Raw genomic sequence first — 20,973 nt, forward strand, 5'->3', positions numbered from 1 at the left:
ATGCAGCAATAGAAACCACCAGCAAACAGGGTGGAGTAATAAAAACAAAACCTAAAGGGAGGAAAAGGAGATGTGAGAGAGGGAATTATTCTACCTTAAAGATGCCACACACACAAACAGAATCTTGACAAATTGCTGTAGGCTGGGATTTTCAAAAGTGCAATGTGTTTACCTGTTCTGTTCATTCCCTCTGAGGCACTTGGCATTGGCCATTGTCGGAAGACAGGATACTGGGCTTGATGGACGTTTGGTCTGACCCAGTAGGACTGTTCTTATGTGTTGGCCTAACTCTTCTCCCACTGAAGTTTCTGGTAACAATCCCATTGACTCTTATGAGAGCAGAGGTAGGCCAATACTGAGCACTTTCGAAGATCCCACCTTTAGTAGCCAAGGCCCCAATCCTGCAAACAGTTACACATGTGTTTAACTTTAAGCGGCTGAATAGTCCAATTAACTTAAATTGGCCTACTCATGAGAGTAAGTTTCCTTATTAGAAAAAACAGTGCTTTTATTGTGAATTTTTAACTGAAGGAATACCATGCTCTTTTTAATTTCCTCACATTTTTTTAAAAGAAAAAGGGGAAAATGCCCATACTTAATAATATTCCCATTTAAATGGTCTCCGCCCACACCTGGGTGAGGCGAGCAGAGTTAGTAGGAGGCAGAATGGAGTTGGAAGTGTTCACACGCTTGCTGCTGCTATTGTGGGACCAAATATGTTTTTAATTTGATGGCTCTGTATTGAAACAAGAAAAAAAGAGACCCAGATTCTTCCCTGCGCAACAGTCACTTGACACTGCATCACCATTGCAAAGCCTGAAAGCCAGCATAGAACGATCACTGGTGGTGAGACTCTTCTGATGGTGTAGAGCCAGTGTTGCAGTTCCTGCGTCATTCTGCCTGGCTGCAGCCAGTTTAGTGGGTGTGGCTGGGGCTTTGGTGTGCTCTGACAATCCTTGGCTGTTGTAACAGGTCTCTTAGGACCCCTGGCAGCTGGCGTAAGCTAGATCAGTTTTTTGGCTGCTGTAATGAATATTAATCATTGAACAAAACTGGAGGTCTTCCTTGCCAAATTTACTGCTACACAACTGTGAAACCCAATTAAAATGTATATTGGATTTAAGAGGATGAGATTAACTGGCTACACACTGAGAAAATTGCTACATAGTATGGCTGAGTGAAGATGGCACCAGAGTGGGATTCAGAAAGGCTGGGTTCAATTCCTAGTCAGGCAGAACTTGGGCAGGTTATTTAATCTACCTTGTGCCTCCATTGCTTCTCTGGTACCTGGGGATGATACCTCCCTACCTCACAGGGCTGTGGTGAGGATAATAAAATCGATTATTGGTTGTGAGGTGCTTAGATACTGGAGTAACGAGGGCCAAGTGTGTAGATTGATTTATTCCTTGCAACATATGAACGTGTTGGGGGCTCAGTATGTCGCTCCCCTTCCATGACTGTAATCCTGCATAGCCTGGCGGAACCAGCTTGTACTTCTGACTGACTTACTCTTGCTGTTTCCACTTAATCTACCATTGAGTGGTCAAAAAAAAATTGGGTGTTTGAGGAGACTGTCTCTGAATGACGCCCACCTGACTCACTGTAATGTAGTTGTGTTGGATATTAGCGAGACAAGGTGGGTGAGGTAATGTCTTTTATTGGCCCAACTTCTGTTGGTGAGAGAGACAAGCCTTCATGCTTACATAGAGCTCTTGTTCAGGTCAAGAAGAGCTCTGTATAAGCTCGTCTCTCTCACCAACAGAAGGTGGGCCAATAAAAGATATTACCAAATCCACGTGACTTGGCAGGCTTGTTGTATGCTGTCACAAAACCTCCCCTTTAAAGCTGGACCCAAGTCAGAGCTAGATTTATGATTCTGTTAACCATAGGGTCAAAGACTCAATACCTAAGATGCTTTTGTGATCTTTTGGCTGCCTATGGATAGATGGGCACGATGCCTGCTCATGAGTTGGCTGGGGCTTTGTCTCATGGAATAAGAACTAGGGGCTGGTCTACACTGAAAAGTTACATTGGCATAGATACCTTTCTCTGGGGTGTGAGACCTAGCCCCCTGTAGAGACAGCGCTAGGCAGATGGAAGAATTCACCTCTCAGGGAGGTGCACTACCTTCAGCAAAGAGAGAGCCCCTCCTGTTGTTAGAGTAAGTGTCTACACTGCTGTAGCATTTTAAGTGTAGATAGACGTAGACTAGGCAACAGTGGGTTTATATGGCTGGACTGTAAAGAACTTCCAGGACCATCTCCTGCAAAAGAAATATCTGTGGCTGCGATAGATACTGGAATAGTGTCTCATGCTCCTTGACACGGGAGCACAGTGGTTGATACCATTGGGAAGTGAACTTTTCAAGCCCTCGCCATGTGGTCAAGAATGGTTGGTTGTGATGCTGCCAAAAGAGAGAGAGAAAATAGTTTGTCATTCCTGAGATAAAACCCTGTGTGTGACAGATAGCCAGGAAGGTGGGTTAGGTGTGTCCTTTTCACAAACAGGCAAAATGAACTGTTGATCTGTCATGATACACACAGCCTTTGAATGATGATATTTGGAGCTCAGGCAGACATAAGGAGGAAAAATGTTGAAATTTGTCTCAATGTGGCTGTTATCCACTGATAACTTTTTCTCCTGTAGGGATGAATGTTCTCTTTGAACATGCTCACTTGGGTGATTTTTTTTGTCATCCTTTCAGGGCATGTTGGAAAACCTGTGTTTCCGTATCTGTCAACCTTTAAGCCTGCCTGTTTGTGACAAAAGCAATCAAAATGTGTAACAATGACCAGCATGCATAATACCTGTGTTTTGTTTGCATGTCATGCCAGAATTGCCAGAACATCCTGGTTTTTATAAAACCTGTTTTAAGGATGCTTTTTTCATGGTATGAATTAAATAAACATTAAAAAAAAGAAGACTGGAAAATCAGATTCCATCATGTATAACTAGAAGGACCTCTGTTCGTGGGTCATCAGTAGTGTTTGAACCTGTATACGTCACACGCTAGCACTGATCTCTACCACCTGAATTAAAGGAGAACAATTACCCAGTTGTGGACCAGCTACAAACATTTTGACAGCATCTTACACAAGTATTTGCTAGACGTTAGTGGAATGCTGGAGATTGGGAATCTTGGGTTCTGAGCTTGACTCTGGGAGTGGGGGTATGGTTTAATGGTTAACATGGTAGTTGCAAACAGCCTTGTAACAGGATAGCCAGACTTGCTATAGATATGTTATGTGGCTCGCTTGGGTAAGACTGGGGCCTGCCATAGTAGAGACCTGGGTTCTAGTCCTTGCACTGCTTTAATGATCTTGTTTAGCCTGGTCAGTCAACTTATTTGTAAAATGGGGAATGATCCTTATCCTAGAAGCGAGTCGCACACAAAGCATTAGTTAATAAAAAGGACTCTGAGATGCACAGAAATATGAACAGCAGTCAGTAGAGGTGAGATCAGAAACTTTGGTCTTCTGGCTGCCAGCTGAGTGCACCTTCCCCTAGGTTCAGAGCATTCTGTAGGGGAATCATTCTCTCCCTCATCTCTGGCTGAGCATTGGTTGATGTGCTGGTGTAGCAGAAAAGGCTGCCTGGTTTAGCTGAATTGCAAAATGTCCCATACAATCCAATACACTTGAGAGCTCTGGGCATTCCTGTTCTGCTCTACATGGGGACTAATGCCAAAACCTGGTATATGTGCTTTGACACTGCCCCAAAGCCCATTGAAAGACTCCCATTGACTTCACTGGGGTTTGGATCATGCACTTTTGGATTGTACATTAGGATGAGGATCCATGGGAAATAAATTTAGGAAGCTACACAGAAATTCCAAGGCCAAAACCAGACATTAATATTTGTTCTGAATAGAGTCCAAAGTTAACATATTAGTCCCTGTGGTACAACGCTTAGGAAATAGTACAGAATAAACAGGTGTGTAAGAATTTGCAAGATCAGGTCCTTATTTTTATTGCAGAAACATCCATTGTGTTCTCACAGCGCACATACATGTGAAATCTGTATATTTTTTTAAATATATGCATGTGACCCGGGGACCCACTGCTCCCATCCTCAAAGGTGGGGGAAGAAAAGGCGTCTCTTCCCAGTGAACTCCCTTTTGCCTGGGCCTGTCAGACTTTCTCTCTTCCACTTCTTCCCCCAATGCACTTTCTTCCTTTGATCCAGTCTCCTTGTTAATGGGCCAGTTAGCTCATTAGCTACCCAGTCAGGATCTGATATGGTAATCAGTAACTCCTCTCCTTAATCAGGCCCTCCCTGTGGCCTAATTGGTTTAAACAGTGACCAGAGTGCTGGTTGAGTTGCTGATTCCCAGCACTCTGTCCCCTTGCATTTGTGAAAAAACATGTGCATTGTTCATTCTTGTCTCACTGTTTGGTGTGATCTCAGTTTCTGATGTTGTATTTAGAAATCTTACTCATATTTTGATATTATTTCCTTTCCCCAATTTCTCCTCTCCCCCCAAATAGATACTGAAGCAGTCATGCACAGAGATTTTATATTTGGAACCATCAAGTGTCTGCGTGGGAGGTAAGTTATTAGAAATGGAAAATAATATACAAATAATCATGATAGTGCTGTTTTCCGCATTGTGTAAAATGTGTAGCTAAAACTCCACTAGATAGAAAAGGAATTAAGGAAAGATTGGATTCTTCCTTCTCCCTCCCCGTTAGGAGGGTTGTTCTCTAACTCCTCCTCTTGTAGCCTAGGATAAATGCAGTGGAAGAATTTTGAGGGATGGACAGACAGCTCCCACTCTCAATCCTGTGTCTGGCAACTCCATGTTGTCCAGTGAATGACAAACTGAGCAATGTTGTTGTTACCATTATTAGTAGTTATTTGTATTGAGATAGCACCTAGGAGTCCAGTCATGGGCTAGACTCTGTACACAGCACTGTATAAACACACTATAGTCATAGTCCAGAAACTCATGTGGCAATACATTGCACATTCTCTAAACCGCCATGCTGGTCTCAAAGCCATGCATTTTACTACCCAATTTTCCACCTTAAAGGTATATGCAATTTTCCATATTCAATTAAATGGATCAAGTTACATTTCAAGTCACAGAAATATGTTACGGTAAACACATACTGTAACTTTCTACTGAGAGAGTTATTTTTTCAGAAGTTAAAAATAGTCACAAAACTATTTGTTTATCTGATATTCACTATGTATGGTGAATGAAGTTGAATTAGAGATGGGCTTATAAGTTCTGTGAAACCTTGCAATTAGTCAAACGAAATCAGAATTACAGTAAATAAGTTTCCTTTACTAAGGGACTAGCAGAATCTGTCATGGAAGCTATACTGTTGCTCTTGCACTCACGGTAATGATATATTCACATGTAACTCCATGTACAGCTGCTATGATCATTTTGATTTTTAAAGTCCTGATAAGTGTAATCACATACATTCATAATAATTTTTATCATGCCATGGGCATGGACTTTCAACTTTTGTCCATATGATTCTGAAAACAGCGATTTGCTGATTTAGAGTCATAGAGTCATAGACTTTAGGTCAGAAGGGACCATTATGATGTATTACTAGAAGAAGTATATGTTAAAATGCTAGAGAATAATTACACAAAATTGCAGACCAGACTTGAAAGGCAGTGCAAGTGTTAATTTCCCCTGAGTTTGACCTGTTCCGAATTTTTTTCTTCGCCTCTTTCTGATTTCACAATCCACACATGCTTTGCATTCATGAAAAATAAGGTTATTGCAAAATCTTTTTATTCTGTTGTTTTGTTTAAAAAAAATTACAAAAGTTCCTGGATTATTTGATTCAGAGCAATGGTTTAAACAAATAAAAGATTCTTCAGTCACACAAAGAAAACTTCAGGATCACCATCCAGTTTTTGGAAGAAATTCAAGCCAGCCAATATCTGATGCTCTCAAAGGGCCTGATGCAAAGTGCACTGAAGTCAACAGGAGTCTTTCCGCCGACTCCAAAGAGTTTTGTATCAGGCCCATATACCATATATTGTAGTAGCTTAATAAGACCTTGTAGGCTTGCAAATATCTCGTTTGTGGGGCTGAGACCCATGAAGTTGACCTTTCCATTGCAGAGCAGAAGGATATGGCCTAGCCTTAGTTGCTAGGTGGGAGTATGCATTTCAAAATCCTATAAAAAGCATCGAAACAAAACTACTCTGTCACTGCAGATGACTCTCTCTAGGTGAAATGTGAGGCACATTGGGGCAGTGTGGCAAGGTGGCATGAGTAGGTTTGCAGTGTTATTGCCTGTGCTGTCCCTGTTTTGTAGCTAGATGACTTGAGACTTGACTGGTATAAACCTGGCTCCTGCCACACCCACTAAAAGCTGATCATTTTGTGTTTTCAGAGGAGTTTCATGTTGTCCTCAGAGGAAGTGGCTTCACACTGGGCAGAAGACAAGATGGTGTTACTTGCACCTACCATATAAATGGCACAACCATTAGTAAGTATCAAAGTCTAAGGTAAACTGCAGTGAATCCAGGATAAATCACCACAAGTGTCTGCCATATACGTTTATTTTTACTGTTGTCAATGTTCTCTGTCACTTCTCTATTTTATGCAAAATGAAAGGGAGGAGGGATGAAGTGAAATAGTAAAGGAGGGAACTGGGATGGCTCAGAGGACTGGTAATGGGATATAAGTGTTTTTGCCTCTTATCAGTGATTTGAATCCCATCCAGGTTGGTATTAACCGCAGGCTGTCGTTAATGTCTGGCCGTCCAGCAGCCCAGAGGAAATACGTTGGTGGTGTCAGTCTAGCTCCTAATAGGCAGGTGTCCACATAGGAAAAACATCACCACAACTTGCACTAATTGGCAATCCTCTCAGCAGAGAGGCCAAGGAATGGGCCCACATTCTCAGCCCAAGAGATGGTTGTTCCAGGTCACCTTTGAGTTACATTGGTGGCTTGTGGTGTCATTGTCAAAGTGTCACCTGTTTGAGGTACACAGAAGCAAATACAGTTCCCTATAAAAACACTGGACATCCCTGCCTGGCAGTGGAACTGCTGTGGTTCTGCTCAAGGAGATGGCGAAGCTGCACGGATCATGCAGGAAATGCGTGCCCCTTTTGGCGTGGGGTCCAGCATAAAAGTATTAGCTTTATTAGTATAAGCACTAGTATAAAAGTACTTATTCCAGTTCAGGAAGCGGACTAAGGACTGGTCTTCACTGGGGGGGATTGATCTAAAATACGCAACTTCAGCTACGTGAGTAGCGTAGCTGAAGTCGACGTATCTTAGATCGATTTACCTCGGGTCCTCACGGCGTGGGATCGATGGCCGTGGCTCCCCCGTCAACTCCGCTACTGCCTCTCGCTCTGGTGGAGTTCCGGAGTCGACGGGAGCGCGTTCGGGGATCGATTTATCGCGGCTAGATGAGACGCGATAAATCGATCCCCGATAGATCAATCGCTACCTGCCAATCTGGCGGGTAGTGAAGACGTACCCTAAACTATACCAGAGTAAGGAACCTTTACGCTGATTGTAACAGCGTTCACACTAGGGCTTTTACTGCTATAACTATTTTGATTATAACGAAAAAAAAATAAATCGCACTCAACTGAAATAATGATTCTGGTAAAAATTTTTAAGTGTAGACCAGGCCTAAGAAAAGCAAAAAGAGAGGAAAAAGGGTTTTGCAAAATGTATTAGTGCATACAAGTTTTAACTGAGTGTACATCAGGATAGGCCTACATGGGTTATATAATAATTATTTCACTTTTGATGGTAAGACGTAATGTGAGCATTGTAGTGCAAATATTATGCACACATGAAAGTACATAATAAGATTAACAGAATGGTATGAAAATTATTTTAACATTGCAATAATTTGTGTAAAAATAATTGACATAAGTGACCTGCTGGAGCCCTTCTGTGAAATTCCCAATAATTATAGCAAATAATTAGATTGGTGCATGAAAGTTCTGCGTAGTAATTTGAAAAATGAACTCCACACAGCCATAGGGTGTGGATAGCTGTGGCTTATTGCGCTAGTTTCACCTCTAGGATTCCTGTATAAATAGGTGATTGCAAATAAAAACACCTTTCTGTGTACCCTTTTCAGTTCCAAGGGAACAGTTTTCTACATTATATTTTTTGCTTTTATTAATATTTGTAATTGGCCAGATCCTACAGTGTTTAGTTCTTACTCAGGCAAAACTCCAGTTGACTTCAGTGGGCTTAATGCCTGAGTGAAGGACTGCAGGAGCTGATCCATGGTCAGAAAAGCTCTTAATGAGGGAGAGAGCAGATTTTATTCTACACAGCTCTTAGAAACTTCAGTTAAACAAATATTATAAGGGAAAGAGAATGTAAATTTTCAGGAAAACACTTAGGGCCTAATTCTTTGTTGCCCTTCATCGTGTGCGGTCACTTGCACCAGTGCAAAGGAAATGTAAAAGGCTTCTGTTTTGATTCAGTAATGTTTACACCCACTTTGTACTGGTACAAATGACTACAAGTTGGACCCTCCTAGTAAACATCTGCTATTTTTGATGTTCGGGAACCAAAGTGAATAGCTAATGGATTTTGCATCTGAAGAAGTGTTTTTTTTACCCATGAAAGCTTATGCCCAAATAGATCTGTTAGTCTTTAAGGTGCCACTGGACTCCTTGTTGTTTTTGCGGATACAGACTAACACGGCTACCCCCTGATACTTGCCTTAAGAAGTAAATATCCTTAAAAATAAACCGTGATTGCAAAATGAGTGAAGAGTAGGCGTATAAAATAAAACACAAGGATTTTGAGTAGTTTCTAATTTATACAGTGCACTCACTTTTCCCCAGATTCCTATCTTACTGTACACAAATGTGGTTCCATCACATTTGTTCCACTCTTCAGGATATGAGGTCCTGATCACATGTGTTTGTTAAAGATCTCACAGAACAATTTGTATGAGTAAATGTGCTAGCCCAGGTGGTCTGCCTAAAGTCAAATTGTGTAATTACATTCTGTCTATATAAATTGTCCTTCAATTTCCACTGAATGTGACATTCTGACTTCCTGTCATAAACTTGTGCTGATTTGTTCTGACTGTACAGTATAAATAAGTTGCTGTGATCTAGGTCAGAAGTGGCTACAATTCGGAGGAGGGTGGAGTAATTCTTGCACATGTGGCTACAGTATTCTGGTAAAACTCAATTATCCAGATGGCTCGGGGAACATTTGAAACATTCAGATCATTGTAGTTGCAGAGGAAGAAAATTGACTTTATTTATTCTTTATACACATTTCAGATTTGGGAGAAATATCTGAAGGTTTTGGAAATATGAGTACTTTGGATGTGAATATTGGCATCTACATGTAGACCAGCTGCCTAGTGGTTAGGACCCCGGTGTTCTATTCCTGTCTCTGTCACTGACTTGTTCTGTGACCACAGGCAATTCACCTAACCTCTCCATGTCTCTGTTTATCCATTTAAAATAGCAATAATATTGTAGACTTTCCTCCGTTTTAGCATGTATTACTAATAATGCTACTATCAACATGCAATGGCAGAAGTGCTACTGACGCATAACATCAGATGCTGTTAGTTTTTCTAGAATTATAGGCCAATAACATTAGGCACTAGGGGCCTGATTCTGTGATGCACTGCACCTTGTTTGGTCATTTACACTAGTGCAAAGTGGATGCAAAACACTACTAAAGCAGAATGATAGTATTTTACACCAACTTTGCCTTGGTGTAAGTAACACCACCAGATACTGGAGTGGCTTGGTGGTGTGCTGCATGGTGCTGCCACGTTGCCAGGGGCAGGGTAGTTTTATATCCGAACACAAGCAGAAGAGAATGACAAAAACCTAACATGGGCTGAAGATGCTTTGAGCATGGGCAGCAAGAAGAGGAGGAAGGCAGCCTTGTGAAGGGTACTGAGTGGGTTTCCTCCTCCCAGTAAACTCCCGCTACTCGTACGCTTAATGAAAGGGGATGAGACTATACACTTGAGTGTTGATCAGGGTGAATAGTTGTGGTAGATTGAGCCCTGTTTGTGGGGCACACACACCGTCTTCCTACTTCGAGGTTGCCTGTAGGACTGCCCTTGGGGCAAACAATAATTTTGTAGGTTCGTTTGATTTTAGATGTTAGATTTGGCGGGTTTGTTTTCTAACATTTGTAGATAATTATTATCAAATGCTGAAAATAAGTGTAGTTGAAATACTACTACTACTGAACTATAAAATGTAACCTTAAGACAAAAGTATATGGCCATGTGCTAAGCCCGCCTCCCCTTTGCAGCTAGCGCCAGTTCCGGCATGAGCAGTTGGTGCAGAATGTACCACATCCAGATGTAATGTGCATCTCCCTCGACCTAGCAACAACTTCCTCAACCATCTCTAAGCCATTTGCATATCTGGCTTTATTTATGTACAGGATGGAGTTGCCTCAGAGCTTACTCCCGCAGATAGGTGATTTCCTGATTGTGTGCTGAGTTGTGTCTTAAAGGCCCAGTCCCAGAACAGCCCAGCCCAGGGTGAGTTATGAGAGGGACTTTGCCCTCAAGGTCAGACCTCCTCCCAGAGCCCTGTGGTACACATGATGGTAGAGCTCCTTTTGCCCTTTAGAGAGTAGCATAGGCCAGTGTGTACGGGGATGGGTGGGACTATGGCCTTCCTCTCTGACCCCTTCCACCTCTTTTGGGGTGTCTTGTACCCCAGGGGATGGGTGGAAGGACTGCAGTCATTTCCTGCTGCTGTGCAGGGGCTTCTTGTGTCCTCCCACCTTTCACACCTGCAGAGCGGCAGGGCAAAGCCTGACGCTATGGTAGTTAACCTTGACCTATCGATAAAAATGCATGCTTTGTAAAGCAGCCATGCTTTGGAGAGAGCTTTGGGATCCTTCAGAATGAGAAATGCTACAGAATTGTAAGTTATTGTAATAATGGTCGTTGGCTATAATGGATAGAAATTAGCAGTACAGGCCTGCTTATAAGAACCTGCCCTTCATCTTCTAATTAGTAGTGAGTCTGTCAATATTATTAAAAACACTTTTCTCACTAAACTCCAGTTCAAGAAAGTGTCCTTATCCTGGACTGCACTAAAGCTCACACTTCACTTTAAGCAGTCAGTGGCACTTAAAGTTAAGCCTGGGCGTAAGCGTTGTCCTGTGGATTTAAACATAAGTGCTTTCCTCAATTGGGGCCTTAATAACTCACAAGTCAGGGCAGCTTTGAATCAAATCAATATCCAAAATTCATTGAAGAAAACTAGATTGCATCATATTCAGACATGTCAGCTTCCCATGTGACTATAGTGCAGTATGTTGAGCTCATGTGATGCTTTCTTTTTCAGACGAAAAACCTGTAACAGTGGAATCCACTTTTATGCTCTGTCCAGCACCCGTCCTACATAAAAGTGGCCAGTAAGTATTTGGTGAAAGCTTTGTTCTGTATCTTGTATATTCACGGATGCTGAATTTAATTGTGTGGGGTTTTGGCTAAAGGCAGTTCTATTTTTCTATCTTGTGTTATTTCCCTGGTGTATTTTCCAGCTTTGGAATGGGCTTTAAATAGTCATCTGCGTCCAAACTGATTTGGACGGTGCTTTAAAAATGAATATTCAGCTAGTTTATTAAACCCTGAAAAAGTATGGCTTGTCATAAGTTTTATGCAGATTAGCTACTCTTTAATAGGATTTAAGATGCTTTCTTCTGGATAATCTTTGAGCTCATTGTTAAACCTCTTACATTATCAGTGACACTTACAAGCTATTATTAAAATTATGTGTCAGGATATGTACCACTGCTCAACATGTAATGATAAAAGGAGGCACTAATTTAACAACTGCAGCAGTCTTCTAACAACATCATGGCTAAACTAGCCTTATTCTAGATGTCACTGGCTGGATGTTATTTCTACAGCCTTGAGATCTCCACCTCCCAAATTCAGAGATGCCCTAGGCTTTTAAGATCACTTTCACTTAAACTTAATTTCGTGTACTTAGGTTTCCTGTTTAATGCTACCATGCTCATCAGGAATCAGAACTGTGTGGAGATTATAATTAGCTGTCAGGTCTTTACACTGTAAGAGGGGGAAGACTCTCAGACCATTAACCCTTGGAGGAGAACAACTACTACCGTAGGAAAGAGGAGTTTGCGATGAGCTTTCTGTTACTAAGCCAGTACTCAGCACGGTAGTTTACTGCTTAGGGGGCTTCACTGGCACTGAATGTGCTTAAAATGTTTCCCTGAATCAGGATGTGTAAGGTGCTGGCTTATCTGCAACCCATGAAGGATCCAGTGTCACACCCAGAGGCTCTTTCTAGGCTCGGTTTTACTTTGCAAACGCAAAAACACCCTGGATTACAGCTCTCAGGGGATTTTCCCTTTTGCCTTTCCCAGTCTCTCCTGTTTCAGGACCTTTGTAGGATTCTTCTGTGCTCTTTTAACGGAGCACTGCCTGCCAGAGCTTTCTCCTTTTTTCCTGCATTACTCCAGCTTCCCACTGCCTCCCCTCCCACGGGACTTTGGCAGCCTCTCCCAGGGAACTTCTGCCGTTCCTGCCTCTGGCAGCTCTCCCCCGCTTACTGACAGCCTGGCTCCTTTTAGCCCCAGGTACTGCCCTTCCCTACTAATAACTGACCATTGGATACACATCTGTTTTGTGTATTGAATGGTGGTTTGGAGGAGAAAAGTTGCAAATGAATAGACTAAAATACTTTCAGGGGATGAACTGCAGTGGAGGGGTGAGAGGGAGCTTGCATTATTTTATAATGATGGAGAAATGTCGAGAATTAGGTTTTGCGGAGAGGGGATGAGTTTGTAATCCAGTTATTATGAAGTCCTGATAATAAAATTTGCTTTTTCATAACTGTATGTGATGTTGATTTGTCGTAACCGAGATGTCAGTTTGTTAGAGCTGTTCTGCTTGGATATGACTCCAGTGTAATTCCCATTGATTTCAGTGGAGTTTTTTGCTGGCATATCACTGGTGTAATGCGGCAGCCAATAAGGCCCTGAATCTGCAGCCATAGCAGATCTCATCAAATTTTGATCTCAGCTAAGATGAATTGACACCACGCAGAGCTATGAGAGAACCAATTTTATCACCAGGAAGGCATAAATTAATCGGGTTGAAAAACTTATCCCCTCCTCACCAGGCATGCGTTAACTAGCTTAAAACTGGAGTAATGCACTGGTAACTCAGGCCCACAATGTGGCCTAAAGACAGGAAATTCTGAACTTGTACCTAATCACCACCGTATCTAGTACTAGCCTGACACTATGCCAGTTGAACATGAAATGCACAGTGTAAAGTATTTGAACATGCTGTAATTTTGTTGATCAGGGAAGGGCTTGTTGGGCTGTGAAGTGTCACATGCCATATTGTAATTGCAAGGCAAACAAAGTACCTAACTGCAGGGCAGTTCTTTCCAGCAGCGTTCAGAGGAAATACAAGCTGTAGATTAAAATATGTACAGATTCTATGTAGCACCACTTTGGAAAAGTTATCCAGCTATAACATGTACGTCCAAAACACTGCATGGAAGAAAAAGTCACAGGTTTTGGCCTAAAGATAAGCAGTACACGGCAAGTCAGAAGACTGACAGCTATGAAAGAAATGTACATATTTGAACTCTTGACTTTCCATTGGCACAGCTCAGACTGTTGCTGGATACCTCCCAGTAATTCCTTATGTAGTGGATCTAATATTACTTCCTAATGTAGCAGCAGTCTGCGTGCTGTCTTCTGGAGTTCTTTTTAATGGAATTAGAAACGTTATATAGATTAAGTACAACAAAATATCAGACTAAGTTCATTTTGCAGTTTAACTTGCCTTGAGTTGTTTCCTATGTGGATGGGGGGAATACAGTCGTTTCCCCTTCGTTTTTGCTATTTGGTACTTACACAATTTTTAATTTTTGTAGGCTGATGAATTAAAAACTTTTATAAGTATGGGAACATCTATATGGAGCTTGAGAGCCGCAAAAAATTCTTAAAATAAATCCATTTGGTTGGCAAACCACTGGTTTTATTGGATTAATGCCAGAACATATTTTAGTTCTCTCTATATCTGGCTGCTGGCTGTAGTTTGTTAGATAGCCACAAAATACTGCCTGTAGATTTATAGTGTGGCATTTCTTACAAAGTGGTATGTTTTTAGATAGCAGCATGAAGCAGGCCGATGTGGCAGTGTGAGCTGATGTGGCAGTGTAGTGATACAACTTACTGCGTACAGAATACCTGTTCGTCACAGTATTGATGGTATGCAAAATTATGTTTGTACCCAGACTAACTTTTTTTGGTGGGCTAAAAGGAGCTGTGACTTGGGATTTTTATATCTGTAAATACGAAGCACTGTGTTATGCGTAACTAAGAGCTCAGGGTGAAATTCACATCTGTGCAGAAGGCATGAGGCCTCCGCACCACTTAAGCCACCATTTTGCACTGTGCTGGTCCCTAGTGGGCCTCCTGGTGGGGATGGAGGTTGCATTGTGACACAGATAAATGTAATGTGGATAAATGTAAAGTAATGCACATTGGAAAAAATAACCCCAACTATACATACACTATGCTGGGGGCTAATTTAGCTACAACAAGTCAGGAAAAAGATCTTGGAGTCATCGTGGATAGTTCTCTGAAGATGTCCGTGCAGTGTGCCGAGGCGGTCAAAAAAGCAAACAGGACGTTAGGGATCATTAAAAAGGGGATAGAGAATAAGACTGAGAATATATTGTTGCCCGTATATAAATCGATTGTACGCCCTCATCTCGAATACTGCGTACAGATGTGGTCTCCTCATCTAAAAAAAGATATACTGGCACTAGAAAAGGTTCAGAAAAGGGCAACTAAAATGATTAGAGGTTTGGAACGGGTCCCATATGAGGAGAGATTAAAGCGGTTAGGACTCTTCAGCTTGGAAAAGAGGAGACTAAGGGGGGATATGACAGAGGTATATAAAATCATGAGTGATGTGGAGAAAGTGGATAAGGAAAAGTTATTTACTTATTCCCATAATACAAGAACTAGAGATCACCAAATGAAATTAATAGGCAGCAGGTTTAAAACAAATACAAGGAAGTTCTTCTTCACGCAGCACACAGTCAACTTGTGGAACTCCTTACCTGAGGAGGTTGTGAAGGCTAGGACTATAACAGCGTTTAAAAGAGAACTGGATAAATTCATGGTGGTTAAGTCCATTAATGGCTATTAGCCAGGATGGGTAAGGAATGGTGTCCCTAGCCTCTGTTTGTCAGAGGATGGAGCTGGATGGCAGGAGAGAGATCACTTGATCATTGCCTGTTGGTCCACTCCCTCTGGTGCACCTTGCATTGGCCACCTGTCGGTAGACAGGTTACTGGGCTAGATGGACCTTTGGTCTGACCTGGTATGGCTGTTCTTATGTTCTAACCTTCCCATTCCCCCAGCAGATTTGGGGCTCGCAGGGATCTGTGCCTGGTTTTAGGTCAGCTGGTGCTAATATAAACCCTGGCTGCTTCTGCCCAAATGTCTGACCCTTAGAGTTTTTAAAAAAATGATACCCAATTACATTTTTAAATAAAATATTTGAAAACCATCTCCTCTTCTTTTTACCTGCCACAGCCTGCACTTAATTTTCCATGATTCTCCTTCTGTAGCTGCAGGATATCATAAGCAGCTAAAGCAGAGCAGAGATTTCCCCTTCCTTCCTTCCTTCCTTGCTGCAGATATTTCTGATGTCATCAATCCTTGCAGAGAAAACCCAGAGCCTTTGACTCAGCTTTTCGTAGGCTTGTACAGGAGGAACAGATGTCTGTTTTAAAATAAATGATTGTTATTAATATCTCTTTTTATTTCTACTCCTTTAATAGGCAGTTTTTCAAATGCAGGCTTTGAAATGATATTTGTAGTTGTATCCAGCACAAACAAAGGGTTCCCATCCTTTGAAGTCAGTGGCAAAATTCCCTTTGACTTCAATGGGACCAGAATCAAGACCATATTTTTCTACCTTTTTAGCATCTTAAACCGATTTGGAATTCATCTCAACTCAGTTTCCGCATTTCAGCTGATGTGTAGGCAGAGTAGATGGCAATAATAAGATCAAATAACTTTGAAATTGAAGCAGTGCTCTCATGCAGTACAGTATTTGATTGAAATTAAACAATCTGAGTAAATATCTACTGACATAAAAGTTCCATTTCCTGGTTTACATGAGTTATGTCTACTCTAGTTTCTCACTGAATTATTACAGTAATAGATTTTGGATGTGCAAGCTCTTCAGGCTAAAATCCTGCTTGGTTTTGCAAGTATTGCTGTAAATAGGACAAGCAGGATTTGGCCTGTGCAGCGAATCCCAGACTTTTGTTTAAATGGATGTAATTGAGAGGTTGTAGAGTAAGCTTTGCAATCAAAATAGACTGGCAGAGAAGTACAGGGCTTCCCATAATGTAGCTGCAGCACCACTGGCGTGCTTCCAAAACGGATACTGTGCTTTACATATTCTGCATTTAAACTGACACAGCGTGTTTGTACTTAGCTCATTCCATAATGTGAAATAAGAATTTAGGTCTCAGGTCAGCAAGGTATTTAAGCGTATGCCTAACTTTAAACACATTGAATAGTTCTCTTGAAGGCATGGTGTTGCTCACATATTTAAAATTGGTTATGTGTTTAAGTACCTTGCTGAATAGCTAATAAGCGTGTGTGTGTGTGTGGGTAATAGTGACAAAAATAAAAGAAGGGATCTCTGAAAGGCCTGATCTTATTTAATAATTTTATTAATGATCCTGAAGTGAGGCTTATTAATGTAATTTTCAAATAACTCTAAACAGGAAGGTTTTGTATATGAAGACAGAAAAATATTACAGTGGCATTTAAAGACTTTAGAAACAGTTGCAAAAATAAGAAAACCAAATTCAATTTGGGAAAATGCAAGCTAATGTGTCTGGGATGAGAGCAAGCAAAATACAGATGTTCAGATGGTGGGAGAAACCTAAAAAAGCAGCAATATTGAAGAGACTTAGAGTGATGGAAGATGGCAAATTATATCTGAAATTACCTGGCAGCCCAAAAGGTCAATGCCATTTTGAGTTGCAGGCCCAGAGGCACATCAGATTATGGAGAGGTGAAATGATAATTCCTTTTTATACAGTCTACATCTGGAGATGTTGCATTCAGTTGTGGGAACTTCATTATCAGAAAGCTACTGACAAACTAGACCGATTTCAGGGACGAGGAAAGGGATTGACCTGTGAAGAAAGGGGATGTACCTAGGAGTAATGGGCCAAAATTAAGAAAGGAGAGGTTTATGATGAATATCAGGACAATCTTGCTGGCAGCCAGAGTTATCAGACTGGCATTGGCTAAGGGAACTGGTGGAAGCTGCATTACTTGGGACAAACCACTGGTAAATGTGCAGAAGGGAACAAACTTGAGTTTTCAGGGAGATACGTTGGCAGAGGTACTAAGTGTTTTCCATCTTTAAATTATTTGGGCCAGATTCTGCCACACCCTTCCATTGCGTTTCCTTTACTTGGCATATTCCCATTGATTTCAGTGGGATTTCTTGTGCGGCGTTAAGTACTGTTCAGCATAAGTAAAAGTGGCAGAATCTGTTTGCTTTTATGAACACAGCAGAGCACCCAAATGAATAGATACATTCAGACGTAGACCGGTTTGTCCAAGTGTAGGGGCAGCCTTAGTACTCTTGCTCCCCAGAGCTTACAGAGACCTAGTTGCAGTAACATGCTCTGACTGTGTTGCATGCTGTGGTTATAATGACCTGACTTGCTCTGTCTTCAAGTGGTGTTGGCTTCATTTTTAGGGTCTATCGCTTACTATGTCCTGAACAAAATGAATTGCTATAGTGGTCTAAGACAAAGGGAAAGGAAAATCCAAGTAAAGTGCTGTTGTTTTGGTGGGGTAGGAAGATAAAAGTTCTACTGTATGGATCCCCCAAATTCTACTTCAGTTCCAGTTTTGGAACATCTTTCTTACATTTCAGGCTTTAGTTTGCAAAACATTTACACATAGAAGCATGTAGGAGAGGGAGGCTTTAAATTGTTACAGCTGATCAGTTTGTTTTTAATATATAGTGAACAGTTTGAAGATCCTGGGAAGGAGCACAAGATAGTATAGTTGGTTAAGATAGTATAGTTGTTTTGGTAAATAATTTTAAAGGTATGTTGTACACACGTTACCCCGGTAATTAGCTAGGGAAAATGAAACAAATTAGCAAGTATGTCATGTAAAACACAGGAAGTCATTGAAATATCGCTTGGGCTCTTTTAAAAAACTTTTATAATAGTGAATTGTCCCCAAAGGGTAACAAACGTAATGGAAAATGATCTTGCATGCTGCTAAGATTGCATGAACCCACTAGTGCTGAGCACTTGGCTTGATATTTTTGAACTGCAAGTACCAATGCTGAACATGCTTTTAGTTGGATATTAATCAGACTCCCCAACAAGAGGAGCTTGTGTCATTGAAATCTTTGTTCTTCCTGTTGACAACAGCTGCTTCATTTGTTTTTCACTCACTTGTGAATGCTCGGGAAGCTCAGAAGGACCTATAAAACAAAAACAGCATTGTGTGGCCATAGGCTACCATTCCTCAGGTCCTTAATTTTAATGTTTCTCTCTTTTGGGCTGTCTCTCTTCTTTCCCTTGACCATTTCTTTGTAATTCAGTTATGTCTCAACCCTTTCATATAGAAAAATCACAGAAAAGAGTAAGGAAAAAAATCTGAGTTAAATAATACAGACAAAAATCCTGTATGTTAGTTATAGAGGATTTCATAACATAGCCTATTTAGGACTTCGAAGTCTAATTTTTTTCCTATTCCCAGTGTACAATATCTTACACATTTCTAAAACTGTTTTCTAGGATGAAAAACAAATATTCTACTGTCATTTTCCCTTGAGAAATCCAATTATTTTTCCTAATTTCTGTTGAATTTAGTAGAAAATAAGTCCTACATAGTTTTATTAGGTCCTTGCTGGTTAAGGACCATCTTGCTTTTCCTTTTTGCAGGTTCGTCCCTTTCTCTTGATCCTTGTTATTCTCCTTTATTTAAACAGTTTATCCTCAAACCTGGACCGACTCACTTATTTTCTTTTCTGTTTTTTGGTGGCATGTGACAACACAGACAGGCATATGTATTTTCTCACCCTGTGGTCTGTAGTGAAAGTTTGTGGGAACGTGCTACTTGCATCCCTGAAACACAGATTTAAGAAAGAATTAACTGCTCTCAGCCAAAGGTTTACTGGCTTTTTGCTCTGAGTCACGTATGTATAAAGCCTTTCATTTCTCGCTTTTATTTTGTTTAAAATTTCTCTGAAATTTATCAGTGTTTATTACAAAATTTAAAAAATAACGTCACAGTTCTTGAGCTAAATATTGAGGTTAATATTTGGGGACAGGAGACCAGAACAAAAACCAACAAATAGAGAAAAATAAAAATATTGAAAGTAAAAGCAGTTTGAGGCTTTATTTTATATTTTCTTTTAAAAATAGTTTACTGTTACGCTTGATATAAGGGGCTTCAGTATAAATTCCAAAAGATAATAAAGTATCTGACTTTGCTGCACCCAACAAGAGAGTGAGAACTGTGTTTTTCTCCGACAGTACTGTAGACTCAAAGCAGTTTTTTTCAAATTCTCTTCTAAGGCTCTCTCTCCTGCAGTCCTAAAAAATAGTCTCTCCACATCAGCCAGGCGGGACACTGAGGATGCAGGAAGCAGCACAGTTCATAAACACATCTACCTAATGTGCTTTCGTGGTCCAAAACTTGGGTGAAAATTGGGTTAAAAACAATTAAGGGTAGCTTTTGTAAAACCTGGGAATGTTCTCGTAAAAATCGGTAAAAACTGAAAACGAAGGGCCTTGCCTATCTAGCACTTTAAAAAAATGCAAATTTAGTAATTATGGAAGGAGCCAAATTAATAAACCAAGTTATTCATGTTGTTATTTTGTATTGACTTAATGTCTAGAGAGCTCAACTTAGTTGATTATCACTACAAAAGTTTTTTTTTTTCTCCAGCTGATAATAGCTCATCTTAATTAATTTGTCTCTTGCAGTGGGTATGGTAACTTCCACCTTTTCATGTTCTCTGTATGTATATATATATTTTCTTACTATATGTTCCATTCTATTCATCTGATGAAGTGGGCTGTAGCCCACGAAAGCTTATGCTCAAATAAATTTGTTAGTCTCTAAGGTGCCACAAGTACTCCTATTTAAAATGAATTTATTTATTGCCATCTACAATACCTGTCTGCTACACTGAGCACCTTTGGCATTTATTTAAAGAAACAATGCAAGAAAAGCAAAACCAGCAGAAAAACTCCAGCAAGATTCCACCCCAAACCCACTCCAGTAACTGGGGCTGTCTCCACCAAACCTCTGTGCCCAGTAAATGAGCATTACGTACGTGGAAGCATACAACTCTCACCCCACCATTGCTTTACACTTCCCTTTCTTTGTATAGTTCCTTGAAGCCTATCAGTGAAAAGTGTTAGGTAAAAAGCTGAGTGTTGGTATTTTGAGCCCTGCTTTCTGATTTTGAAATCTAGTTTCAGGGGTTGGCATGCAGCACCAGATTTAAGAGGAAGAGTAGGTTAACGTGTGCTGCAAAGCCAGACACGGCTGAGATGTATGCATTGAGGTACTTGATACTGTGACGGCTCCAATCTGGTTTACAGACAACTGTCCTCATTGTCCGGCTATGCTGGAAGAAGGACAGGAGACTGGATGTGGTTTAATTACGCTGCACTTTGTTCCTAAATGTCTGGGCAGATAAAACTGTACAGTGGAGATAATTCCATAATCATTTGCCTATACCCGGGGGGCTGCTGGCAGCCCTTGCCTTATTCATCCTGGTCCCCAGCGTACCCACTGCTGGGACCTCGCCAATCCTCCCTTTGAATGAGAGTTAAGGGGGGACTATAAAAAGAGTGGGAGATTGCTCATAGGGGGACACCCTCCCACCCATGCCGTTTTTGGTCCTTTAAAGAATCCTGCCTTTAAATCCTTTCCCAGTCCAT

General features: G+C 40.9%; 1 protein-coding gene across 2 annotated transcripts in view; it reads left to right on the plus strand.

Annotated features, from left to right (window-relative positions):
• ANTXR2 (ANTXR cell adhesion molecule 2) overlaps positions 1–20,973 on the plus strand; it is a 176,099-nt gene that overhangs the window by 36,417 nt on the left and 118,709 nt on the right. For both annotated transcript variants that reach the window (XM_054029912.1, XM_054029913.1), the window contains exons 8-10: positions 4,488–4,548; positions 6,366–6,461; positions 11,305–11,374. In XM_054029912.1, coding sequence (XP_053885887.1) covers positions 4,488–4,548; positions 6,366–6,461; positions 11,305–11,374 — 227 coding nt within the window. The remainder of the gene's footprint in view (positions 1–4,487; positions 4,549–6,365; positions 6,462–11,304; positions 11,375–20,973) is intronic.

The sequence above is a fragment of the Malaclemys terrapin genome, chromosome 5, assembly GCF_027887155.1.
Source record: "Malaclemys terrapin pileata isolate rMalTer1 chromosome 5, rMalTer1.hap1, whole genome shotgun sequence".
Taxonomy (NCBI): domain Eukaryota; kingdom Metazoa; phylum Chordata; order Testudines; family Emydidae; genus Malaclemys; species Malaclemys terrapin.